Consider the following 12,000-nt stretch of genomic DNA (forward strand, 5'->3'; position numbering starts at 1 on the left):
AGGCTACGAGACCCCTAACCAGGCTACGAGACCCCTGTGGGGTCGATTGTGTGACGTGGATTGTGCGTGTGTGTTCATTGTTGCTTATTGTTCATTCCTTTGCGGTTGAGAGGCGGGACCAAAGAGCCAGAGCTCAACCCCCGCAAGCACAACTAGGTGAATATACACCTGTATTTTTACAACACGGGGCTCTGGCTGAGGTGTTGGGGCTTGGCACTCAGCTACTCACTGACTTGTACATATATTTAATGTTACTGCAGGCTTCCTGTCCCGGTCCCCGACCAGGCGGCCTAGTCGAGGACCGGGCCGCAAGGATGCTTAGCCCCGAAACCATCTCGAGGTAACCTCAAGGTATTGTCACGGAGCTTGTGTGAGATCACTTCCTAAGCCGCGTTGAAATCTCCTCAGTTTCCCCTTTATTATTAATTATTGAAATGTTGCGTTATTAATAATTTAATTATTATTTTTATTATTATTATTAGTATTATTATCTTTTAGGGTTTTGCTCTCACATGTTGAGAAATATGTGTAAATTATAGTTAATTACTTGGGTGATGACACAGCTGGTGTATAACCTGGGTGGTGAATGACACAGCTGGTGTATAACCTGGGTGATGAATGACACAGCTGGTGTATAACCTGGGTGATGAATGACACAGCTGGTGTATAACCTGGGTGATGAATGACACAGCTGGTGTATAACCTGGGTGGTGAATGACACAGCTGGTGTATAACCTGGGTGGTGAATGACACAGCTGGTGTATAACCTGGGTGGTGAATGACACAGCTGGTGTATAACCTGGGTGGTGAATGACACAGCTGGTGTATAACCTGGGTGGTGAATGACACAGCTGGTGTATAACCTGGGTGGTGAATGACACAGCTGGTGTATAACCTGGGTGGTGAATGACACAGCTAGTGTATAACCTGGGTGGTGAATGACACAGCTGGTGTATAACCTGGGTGGTGAATGACACAGCTGGTGTATAACCTGGGGAGTGAATGACACAGCTGGTGTATAACCTGGTGATGAATGACACAGCTGGTGTATAACCTGGGTGGTGAATGACACAGCTGGAGTATAACCTGGGGAGTGAATGACACAGCTGGTGTATAACCTGGGTGGTGAATGACACAGCTGGTGTATAACCTGGGGAGTGAATGACACAGCTGGTGTATAACCTGGTGGTGAATGACACAGGTGGTGTATAACCTGGGTGGTGAATGACACAGCTGGTGTATAACCTGGGTGGTGAATGACACAGCTGGTGTATAACCTGGGTGGTGAATGACACAGCTGGTGTATAACCTGGGTGGTGAATGACACAGCTGGTGTATAACCTGGGTGGTGAATGACACAGCTGGTGTATAACCTGGGTGGTGAATGACACAGCTGGTGTATAACCTGGGTGGTGAATGACACAGCTGGTGTATAACCTGGTGATGAATGACACAGCTGGTGTATACCCTGGTGATGAATGACACAGCTGGTGTATAACCTGGTGATGAATGACACAGCTGGTGTATAACCTGGGGAGTGAATGACACAGCTGGTGTATAACCTGGGGAGTGAATGACACAGCTGGTGTATAACCTGGGGAGTGAATGACACAGCTGGTGTATAACCTGGTGATGAATGACACAGCTGGTGTATACCCTGGTGATGAATGACACAGCTGGTGTATAACCTGGTGATGAATGACACAGCTGGTGTATAACCTGGTGATGAATGACACAGCTGGTGTATAACCTGGTGATGAATGACACAGCTGGTGTATAACCTGGGGAGTGAATGACACAGCTGGTGTATACCCTGGTGATGAATGACACAGCTGGTGTATACCCTGGTGATGAATGACACAGCTGGTGTATACCCTGGTGGTGAATGACACAGCTGGTGTATAACCTGGTGATGAATGACACAGCTGGTGTATAACCTGGGTGGTGAATGACACAGCTGGTGTATAACCTGGGTGGTGAATGACACAGCTGGTGTATAACCTGGGTGGTGAATGACACAGCTGGTGTATAACCTGGGGAGTGAATGACACAGCTGGTGTATAACCTGGGGAGTGAATGACACAGCTGGTGTATAACCTGGGTGGTGAATGACACAGCTGGTGTATAACCTGGGTGGTGAATGACACAGCTGGTGTATAACCTGGGTGATGAATGACACAGCTGGTGTATAACCTGGGGAGTGAATGACACAGCTGGTGTATAACCTGGGTGGTGAATGACACAGCTGGTGTATAACCTGGGGAGTGAACGACACAGCTGGTGTATAACCTGGGTGGTGAATGACACAGCTGGTGTATAACCTGGGTGGTGAATGACACAGCTGGTGTATAACCTGGGTGATGAATGACACAGCTGGTGTATAACCTGGGGAGTGAATGACACAGCTGGTGTATAACCTGGTGGTGAATGACACAGCTGGTGTATAACCTGGGTGGTGAATGACACAGCTGGTGTATAACCTGGTGGTGAATGACACAGCTGGTGTATAACCTGGGTGGTGAATGACACAGGTGGTGTATAACCTGGGTGGTGAATGACACAGCTGGTGTATAACCTGGGTGATGAATGACACAGCTGGTGTATAACCTGGGTGATGAATGACACAGCTGGTGTATAACCTGGGGGATGAATGACACAGCTGGTGTATAACCTGGGTGATGAATGACACAGCTGGTGTATAACCTGGTGGTGAATGACACAGCTGGTGTATAACCTGGGTGGTGAATGACACAGCTGGTGTATAACCTGGGTGGTGAATGACACAGGTGGTGTATAACCTGGGTGGTGAATGACACAGCTGGTGTATAACCTGGGTGGTGAATGACACAGCTGGTGTATAACCTGTAGATGAATGACACAGCTGGTGTATAACCTGGGTGGTGAATGACACAGCTGGTGTATAACCTGGGGAGTGAATGACACAGCTGGTGTATAACCTGGGGAGTGAATGACACAGCTGGTGTATAACCTGGGGAGTGAATGACACAGCTCCTTGTACACAGTATCTGGCTCTCAACCGCTCTTGGCGAACGAACACATCTACGCGCAGTGTTGTCCTGTTCTACTGCGCATACCCACTGCCTTCGACGCACGCCCGCCTTCTGCTGTCTTCTGACTGCCTTCAAGCAGACACATACCGCTGAAGAGCAGCTAGGAATTGTTTTGTAAACACGTCAAGAGGTTGGCGGAGGCAAAGCCCGAGACCGGGGGGGAGGGAAGAGGTTGGCGGAGGCAAAGCTTGAGACGGGAGGGGGGAGGGAAGAGGTTGGCGGAGGCAAAGCTTGAGACGGGGGGGGGGATGGGGGGAAGGTTTTTGGAAAACAGGAGTTGGGGGACAAGCTGAGCGTAGCGGAAATGACCGCGGTGAAGGTCGACCCTGCCACCGACAGGTGGTTGACTGACTGGAATGACTGGTTACTGCATTGGTACCTTACTACTAGGCTGGCTGACTGGCTGCTCCATACCTGGATGACTGGTGCCCTTATCTACTAGGCTGTTTGACTGGCTGCTCCATACCTGGATGACTGGTGCCCTTATCTACTAGGCTGTTTGACTGGTTACTCCATACCTGGATGACTGGTGCCCTTATCTACTAGGCTGTTTGACTGGTTACTCCATACCTGGATGACTGGTGCCCTTACTACCAGGCTGGATGACTGGCTGCTCCATACCTGGATGACTGGTGTTCTTACTACCAGGCTGGATGACTGGCTGCTCCATACCTGGATGACTGGTGCCCTAACGACCAGGACTGGTTGACTGGTTACTCCATACCTGGATGACTGGTGCCCTCTCTACTAGGCTGTTTGACTGGTTACTCCATACCTGGATGACTGGTGCCCTTATCTACTAGGCTGTTTGACTGGCTGCTCCATACCTGGATGACTGGTGCCCTTACTACCAGGCTGGATGACTGGCTGCTCCATACCTGGATGACTGGTGTTCTTACTACCAGGCTGGATGACTGGCTGCTCCATACCTGGATGACTGGTGTTCTTACTACCAGGCTGGATGACTGGCTGCTCCATACCTGGATGACTGGTGCCCTAACGACCAGGACTGGTTGACTGGTTACTCCATACCTGGATGACTGGTGCCCTTACTACCAGGCTGGTTGACTGGCTGCTCCACACCTGGATGACTGGTGCCCTAACGACCAGGACTGGTTGACTGGCTACTCCATACCTGGATGACTGGCTGCTCCATACCTGGATGACTGGTGCCCTAACGACCAGGACTGGTTGACTGGTTACTCCATACCTGGATGACTGGTGCCCTTACTACCAGGCTGGTTGACTGGCTGCTCCACACCTGGATGACTGGTGCCCTAACGACCAGGACTGGTTGACTGGCTACTCCATACCTGGATGACTGGCTGCTCCATACCTGGATGACTGGTGCCCTAACGACCAGGACTGGTTGACTGGCTACTCCACACCTGGTTGACACACAAGAGCAAGGAGAAGGGAGCCAATACTACCACCACCAGGAGGCTCAGAGACACCTGGAGATGTACCACCACTACCACAGACCAACATTCACACAATATATCTATACCACCTGCGGGGTTATTCATGCCCGTGCCACGTCTTGGGGTGAATGAATCTTCATCAATCAATCAATCGGACCCCCCAATTGGCTAGAGACCGCCGGTGGAAGCAATTGATCTGGCCAGTATAACACTGATGAGTTGAAAGGGAATATAATATGCGTAGTGTAACATTACATAAGAACATAAGAACATAAGAACAAAGGTAACTGCAGAAGGCCTATTGGCCCATACGAGGCAGCTCCTATTCTATAACCACCCAATCCCACTCATATACTTGTCCAACCCGTGCTTGAAACAATCGAGGGACCCCACCTCCACAATGTTACGCGGCAATTGGTTCCACAAATCAACAACCCTGTTACTGAACCAGTATTTACCCAAGTCTTTCCTAAATCTAAACTTATCCAATTTATACCCATTATTTCGTGTTCTGTCCTGTGTTGATACTTTTAATACCCTATTAATATCCCCCTTGTTATGTCCATTCACCCACTTGTAAACCTCTATCATGTCGCCCCTAACTCTTCGCCTTTCCAGTGAATGCAACTTAAGCTTTGTTAATCTTTCTTCATATGAAAGATTTCTAATTTGGGGAATTAACTTAGTCATCCTACGCTGGACACGTTCAAGTGAATTTATATCCATTCTATAATATGGCGACCAAAACTGAACTGCATAATCTAAATGGGGCCTAACTAGAGCAAGATATAGCTTGAGAACCACACCAGGTGTCTTGTTACTAACGCTGCGATTAATAAATCCAAGTGTCCGATTTGCCTTATTACGAACATTTATGCATTGATCCTTTTGTTTTAAATTCTTACTAATCATAACTCCCAGATCCCTTTCGCAATCCGACTTCGCAATCTAAACTAAACTAAATAGCACTACATAACTAAATAGCATTGTCAGCTAGATAACTAGCAGTGTAAGCTAGAGAACTAACAGTGTAAGCTAGAGAACTAACAGTGTAAGCTAGAGAACTAGCAGTGTAAGCTAGAGAACCAACAGTGTAAGCTAGAGAACTAGCAGTGTAAGCTAGAGAACCAGCAGTGAAAGCTAGAGAACCAGCAGTGTAAGCTAGAGAACTAGCAGTGTAAGCTAGAGAACCAGCAGTGTAAGCTAGAGAACCAGCAGTGTAAGCTAGAGAACCAGCAGTGTAAGCTAGAGAACCAACAGTGTAAGCTAAAGAACCAACAGTGTAAGCTAGAGAACCAGCAGTGTAAGCTAGAGAACCAGCAGTGCTGCAGTGTAAGCTAGAGAACCAACAGTGCAAGCTAGAGAACCAGCAGTGTAAGCTAGAGAACCAACAGTGTAAGCTAGAGAACCAACAGTGTAAGCTAGAGAACCAGCAGTGTAAGCTAGAGAACCAGCAGTGTTGCAGTGTAAGCTAGAGAACCAACAGTGCAAGCTAGAGAACCAGCAGTGTAAGCTAGAGAACCAGCAGTGTAAGCTAGAGAACCAGCAGTGTTGCAGTGTAAGCTAGAGAACCAGCAGTGTTGCAGTGTAAGCTAGAGAACCAGCAGTGTTGCAGTGTAAGCTAGAGAACCAGCAGTGTTGCAGTGTAAGCTAGAGAACCAGCAGTGTTGCAGTGTAAGCTAGAGAACTAGCAGTGTAAGCTAGAGAACCAGCAGTGTAAGCTAAAGAACCAACAGTGTAAGCTAGAGAACCAGCAGTGTAAGCTAAAGAACCAACAGTGTAAGCTAGAGAACCAACAGTGTAAGCTAGAGAACCAGCAGTGTAAACTAGAGAACCAACAGTGTAAGCTAGAGAACCAACAGTGTAAGCTAGAGAACCAACAGTGTAAGCTAGAGAACCAACAGTGTAAGCTAGAGAACCAGCAGTGTAAACTAGAGAACCAACAGTGTAAGCTAGAGAACCAACAGTGTAAGCTAGAGAACCAACAGTGTAAACTAGAGAACCAACAGTGTAAGCTAGAGAACCAACAGTGTAAACTAGAGAACCAACAGTGTAAACTAGAGAACCAACAGTGTAAGCTAGAGAACCAACAGTGTAAGCTAGAGAACCAGCAGTGTAAACTAGAGAACCAGCAGTGTAAGCTAGAGAACCAACAGTGTAAGCTAAAGAACCAACAGTGTAAGCTAGAGAACCAGCAGTGTAAGCTAGAGAACCAGCAGTGTAAACTAGAGAACCAACAGTGTAAACTAGAGAACCAACAGTGTAAGCTAGAGACCCAGCAGTGTAGCGAGGCCAGAGAGGCAGGAGAATGGAAGCAGCCGAGGAGGAGGGAGTGTGTGTCTGTGTTTCCTGTTGTGGTGTGTTATTAGCTGAATACTGTTCTTTCATCTTGCCTTCAGGTGGTGGAGCTCTCATCCTCCCGGGCCCCACAGTCTCTCTCAGTCACCCGAGCCTATTGGGCTATGCTATCTGGGCGCTGTTTATATTCTCTTGCTGTAAGTGTGTAGTTGTTTCCTGCATTGTTCTACCAATATGGGGTAGTTCCCTCTCTCTCTCTACCAATATGGGGTAGTTCCCTCTCTCTACCAATATGGGGTAGTTCCCTCTCTCTCTCTACCAATATGGGGTAGTTCCCTCTCTCTCTCTACCAATATGGGGTAGTTCCCTCTCTCTCTACCAATATGGGGTAGTTCCCACTCTATCTACCAATATGGGGTAGTTCCCTCTCTCTCTCTACCAATATGGGGTAGTTCCCTCTCTCTCTACCAATATGGGGTAGTTCCCTCTCTCTCTCTACCAATATGGGGTAGTTCCCACTCTCTCTACCAATATGGGGTAGTTCCCTCTCTCTCTCTACCAATATGGGGTAGTTCCCTCTCACTCTCTACCAATATGGGGTAGTTCCCTCTCTCTCTCTACCAATATGGGGTAGTTCCCTCTCTCTCTACCAATATGGGGTAGTTCCCTCTCTCTCTCTACCAATATGGGGTAGTTCCCTCTCTCTCTCTACCAATATGGGGTAGTTCCCTCTCTCTCTACCAATATGGGGTAGTTCCCTCTCTCTCTCTACCAATATGGGGTAGTTCCCTCTCTTTCTCTACCAATATGGGGTAGTTCCCTCTCTCTCTCTACCAATATGGGGTAGTTCCCTCTCTCTCTCTCTACCAATATGGGGTAGTTCCCTCTCTCTCTACCAATATGGGGTAGTTCCCTCTCTCTCTACCAATATGGGGTAGTTCCCTCTCTCTCTCTCTACCAATATGGGGTAGTTCCCTCTCTCAATACCAATATGGGGTAGTTCCCTCTCTCTCTCTCTCTCTACCAATATGGGGTAGTTCCCTCTCTCTCTCTCTCTACCAATATGGGGTAGTTCCCTCTCTCTCTCTACCAATATGGGGTAGTTCCCTCTCTCTCTCTCTACCAATATGGAGTAGTTCCCTCTCTCTCTCTCTCTACCAATATGGGGTAGTTCCCTCTCTCTCTCTCTACCAATATGGGGTAGTTCCCTCTCTCTCTCTCTACCAATATGGGGTAGTTCCCTCTCTCTCTCTCTACCAATATGGGGTAGTTCCCTCTCTCTCTCTCTCTCTACCAATATGGGGTAGTTCCCTCTCTCTCTCTCTACCAATATGGGGTAGTTCCCTCTCTCTCTACCAATATGGGGTAGTTCCCTCTCTCTCTCTCTACCAATATGGGGTAGTTCCCTCTCTCTCTCTCTACCAATATGGAGTAGTTCCCTCTCTCTCTACCAATATGGGGTAGTTCCCTCTCTCTCTACCAATATGGGGTAGTTCCCTCTCTCTCTACCAATATGGGGTAGTTCCCTCTCTCTCTCTCTACCAATATGGAGTAGTTCCCTCTCTCTCTACCAATATGGGGTAGTTCCCTCTCTCTCTCTCTAGGCGATTAACAACACACAAACAACAGGGCTCCATCAAGGAACATATAATCTAATCTTCTCTCACAACCAGACCATCACCTGAGACATCTTAACAAGCAACACAGAAATGATCAACAGGCATAACTACAACAGGAGACTCGACTATCTCCTTCGGTGGTTATAATAGGAGCTGCCTCGTGTGGGCCAATAGGCCTGCTGCAGGTCTCATTACTACTATCCCCTTCACCTGACTTTCCTCCTCAGCTCTCTCTTGCCTATTTATTGCCTGTCCCTACCTCCCCATCACAATCGACTTGAGAATGGTCCAGGACGGACCGAAACGTCGTCGTCCCTTCAATTTCTAGTGTGTGGTCTGGTCAACATACTTCAGCCACGTTATTGTGACTCCTCGCCTGCACAGGAGACTCGACATCAGCGAGGCACTACACATCATAAACTCAAGACCAGCAATCAACAACCAGTTAACACATAATTACATTCTTCCCACTTCAAGACCCCGAGCCAACACAGAGACAGGAGCAGCAAGAACATAAGCTGTTGATGATTGATTGATTGATGATTGATGAAGATTAAGCCACCCAAGAGGTGGCACGGGCATGAATAGCCCGTAAGTGGTGGCCCTTTTGAGCCATTACCAGTATCAAGAGCTGATACTGGAGATCTGTGGAGGCGCAACTGCACCCTGCATGACGGGAGATGTCTCCCGGACCAAGTGTGGCATATCTTCTTGATTGATTGATTGATGAAGATTAAGTCAGCCAAGAGGTGGCACGGGCATGAATAGCCCGTAAGTGGTGGCCCTTTTGAGCCATTACCAGTATCAAGAGCTGATACTGGAGATCTGTGGAGGCGCAACTGCACCCTGCATGACGGGAGATGTCTCCCGTGAACACTGCTAACGATTGATTGATGAGGATTAAGCCACCCAAAAGGTGGCACGGGCATGAATAGCCCGTAAGTGGTGGCCCTTTTGAGCCATCACCAGTATCAATAGATGATACTGGAGATCTGTGGAGGTGCGACTGCACCCTGCGTGACGGGAGATGTCTCCCGGACCAAGTGGTGACCATTCCCGCCTGAACATTCAGGCTTGTTCGCATATATATATATATATATATATATATATATATATATATATATATATATATATATATATATATATATATATATATAAATATATATATATATATATATATATATATATATATATATATATATATATATAATATATATATATATATATATATATATATATATATATATATATATATATATATAATGTATATATATATTCTTTCACGTAATTCTATTTAAAGAGTGGTAGAAGGAGGTGATGCAGAGGACACGCGCCTGGACCGTGGCTGGTGGACACAGTGAAGCATGACACGACCCGAGGGCCTCCCCGTGTCCTCTTCTCGCACGTGAGACACGCAGGACACGGGGGAGGCCACGGCGAGGCATCGGGACGCATCCTGCAGGAGGCACCAGAGGACGCCGTGTTGGTAGAGCAACGACAGGCAGGACACGGGAGCGGGACACGGGAGCGAGGGGGAGGGGCAGGACACGGGAGCGGGACACGGGAGCGAGGGGGAGTGGCAGGACACGGGAGGGGCAGGACACGGGAGCGAGGGGGAGTGGCAGGACACGGGAGGGGCAGGACACGGGAGCGAGGGGGAGGGGCCTTACCTGCCAGTAAACACAGTGGTAGGAGAGCGACGCTCCACATGGTGGCCTCTGGTGGACGGCTGTAACACGACTGGCGCGAACACCTTCCACCTTCTCCAAGTCACCTTCCTGCTCCCCCCCTCCATGCAAGCACATCCCTTCCCCCCTCCCACCAACCCTCATTCTTCCCCCCCTCCCGCCTCCCCCTTAAATCCGGCGTGCCAACACCCCCTCCCTCTCGGCACCCTCTTCCCCTGCCGGCTGTTGACCCGTCGGCTCATTATCTCCCTTCCCATCTCCCTCCCCCTTGTCTCTCCCTCCCCCTTGTCTCTCCCTCCCCCTTGTCTCTCCCTCCCCCTTGTCTCTCCCTCCCCCTTGCCTCTCCCTCCCCCTTGTCTCTCCCTCCCCCTTGTCTCTCCCTCCCCCTTGTCTCTCTCTCCCCCTTGTCTCTCCCTCCCCCTTGTCTCTCCCTCCCCCTTGCCTCTCCCTCCCCCTTGTCTCTCCCTCCCCCTTGCCTCTCCCTCCCCCTTGCCTCTGGACCCCCTCACCCCCTTGCAAACTACTGCAAGAAGCAGAGCTAACTGCCATTGTTACGGCGTTAAGCTACCTTGAAGGGAACACTAATGGGCCAATGATCTGCAGGGATTCAAAGGCTTCGCTACAAAGCCTTAGTAAATGTCGGGCAGAAAATCCTGCGATAGTCGCTGAGATCAAGAGAGCTGTGAGGGGTAGTAAGCAATCAGGGAAAAGTCAAGTTTCTGTGGATCCCATATTGGGATCTGTGGAAATGAATGAACAGATGTGATGGCTGCTGAAGGAGCCCTGACGGTTGAGTGGACAGCGCTCGGGGTTCGTAGGCCTAAGGGGTAAGGGTTCGATCCTCGGCGGAGGCGGAAACAAACGGGCAGTCAACAAGGCGGACAGTCCACCACCCACCACAACATAGCGTCAACAAGCGGGACTTTGTGTCTGGACTCTTGCATCTGCTTTGTGTCTGGACTCTTGCATCTGCTTTGTGTCTGGACTCTTGCATCTGCTTTGTGTCTGGACTCTTGCATCTGCTTTGTGTCTGGACTCTTGCATCTGCTTTGTGTCTGGACTCTTGCATCTGCTTTGTGTCTGGACTCTTGCATCTGCTTTGTGTCTGGACACAAAGCAGAATAATCTCCCCCCCTTGGGAGATTATATTATATATATATATATATATAATATATATATATATATATATATATATATATATATATATATATATATACACGAGCTCAATGGTTCTAGAAGATCGTTAACATCAATTAGAAATAAATTTCCCAGGTCGGGGCCCCTGGGGAACTCCACTCCTTTCCAGCCTGACATACCCTCTCTAACTATGACCCTGGTTCTCCTGTCCGTCATGTACTCCCTTATACTCAGTTCCAGCGTCTGGCCCTCTATCCCTGAGTGTTTCCAGCTTGTGAAGGACAGTATCAAAAGCTTCCAGGCAGTCTAGGAAGATGCAGTCTACCCATTCATTGCTGCGTATGACTGCGTATGATCCTGCTGCTCTTGCTACGTGTTGCTCCTACTGGCGGCTTCTTACAACATCTTCAGTAACCTTTAGTTTATCTAGTGTTGCTTCTGGCTGCTTGTTGGCACCGTCCCTTGACGCCAAAAATGTTCCGGTTGCAGACTTTTTGGAACCTCTCGTTGAGTTCTTCACACACTTCTTTGTCGTTCTCCAAGAGTGTTCCTCCCAGTCCCCCGCGGTCTGATCACGTGGTCCCGTTCCGTTGTTGACCTCCGTGTATGGCTAGTCAACAGCTTAGGTTGAGAGACGACGAGTCACCATAACGTAGCTGAAGAAATGATGAGCAAGCCACACACACACACACACACACACACACACACACACACACTCACACTCACTCCGGAAGGTGAGGAAACGACGACGTTTCGGTCCGTCCTG

The 12,000-nt window shown here is 48.7% G+C and overlaps 1 protein-coding gene across 3 annotated transcripts in view; it reads right to left on the bottom strand.

Annotated features, from left to right (window-relative positions):
* LOC123771104 (hemicentin-1) overlaps positions 1–12,000 on the bottom strand; it is an 89,427-nt gene that overhangs the window by 22,933 nt on the left and 54,494 nt on the right. Inside the window, exon 1 of one of the 3 annotated variants that reach the window (XM_045763437.2) lies at positions 10,080–10,197. The exons of the other annotated variants lie outside the window; for them this stretch is intronic. Coding sequence (XP_045619393.2) covers positions 10,080–10,119 — 40 coding nt within the window. The 5' untranslated portion in view covers positions 10,120–10,197. Of the gene's footprint in view, positions 1–10,079; positions 10,198–12,000 lie in introns of those variants that run through there. 3 annotated transcript variants of the gene reach the window in all.

This window comes from Procambarus clarkii, chromosome 65 (assembly GCF_040958095.1).
Source record: "Procambarus clarkii isolate CNS0578487 chromosome 65, FALCON_Pclarkii_2.0, whole genome shotgun sequence".
In the NCBI taxonomy this organism is placed as follows: Eukaryota; Metazoa; Arthropoda; class Malacostraca; order Decapoda; family Cambaridae; genus Procambarus; species Procambarus clarkii.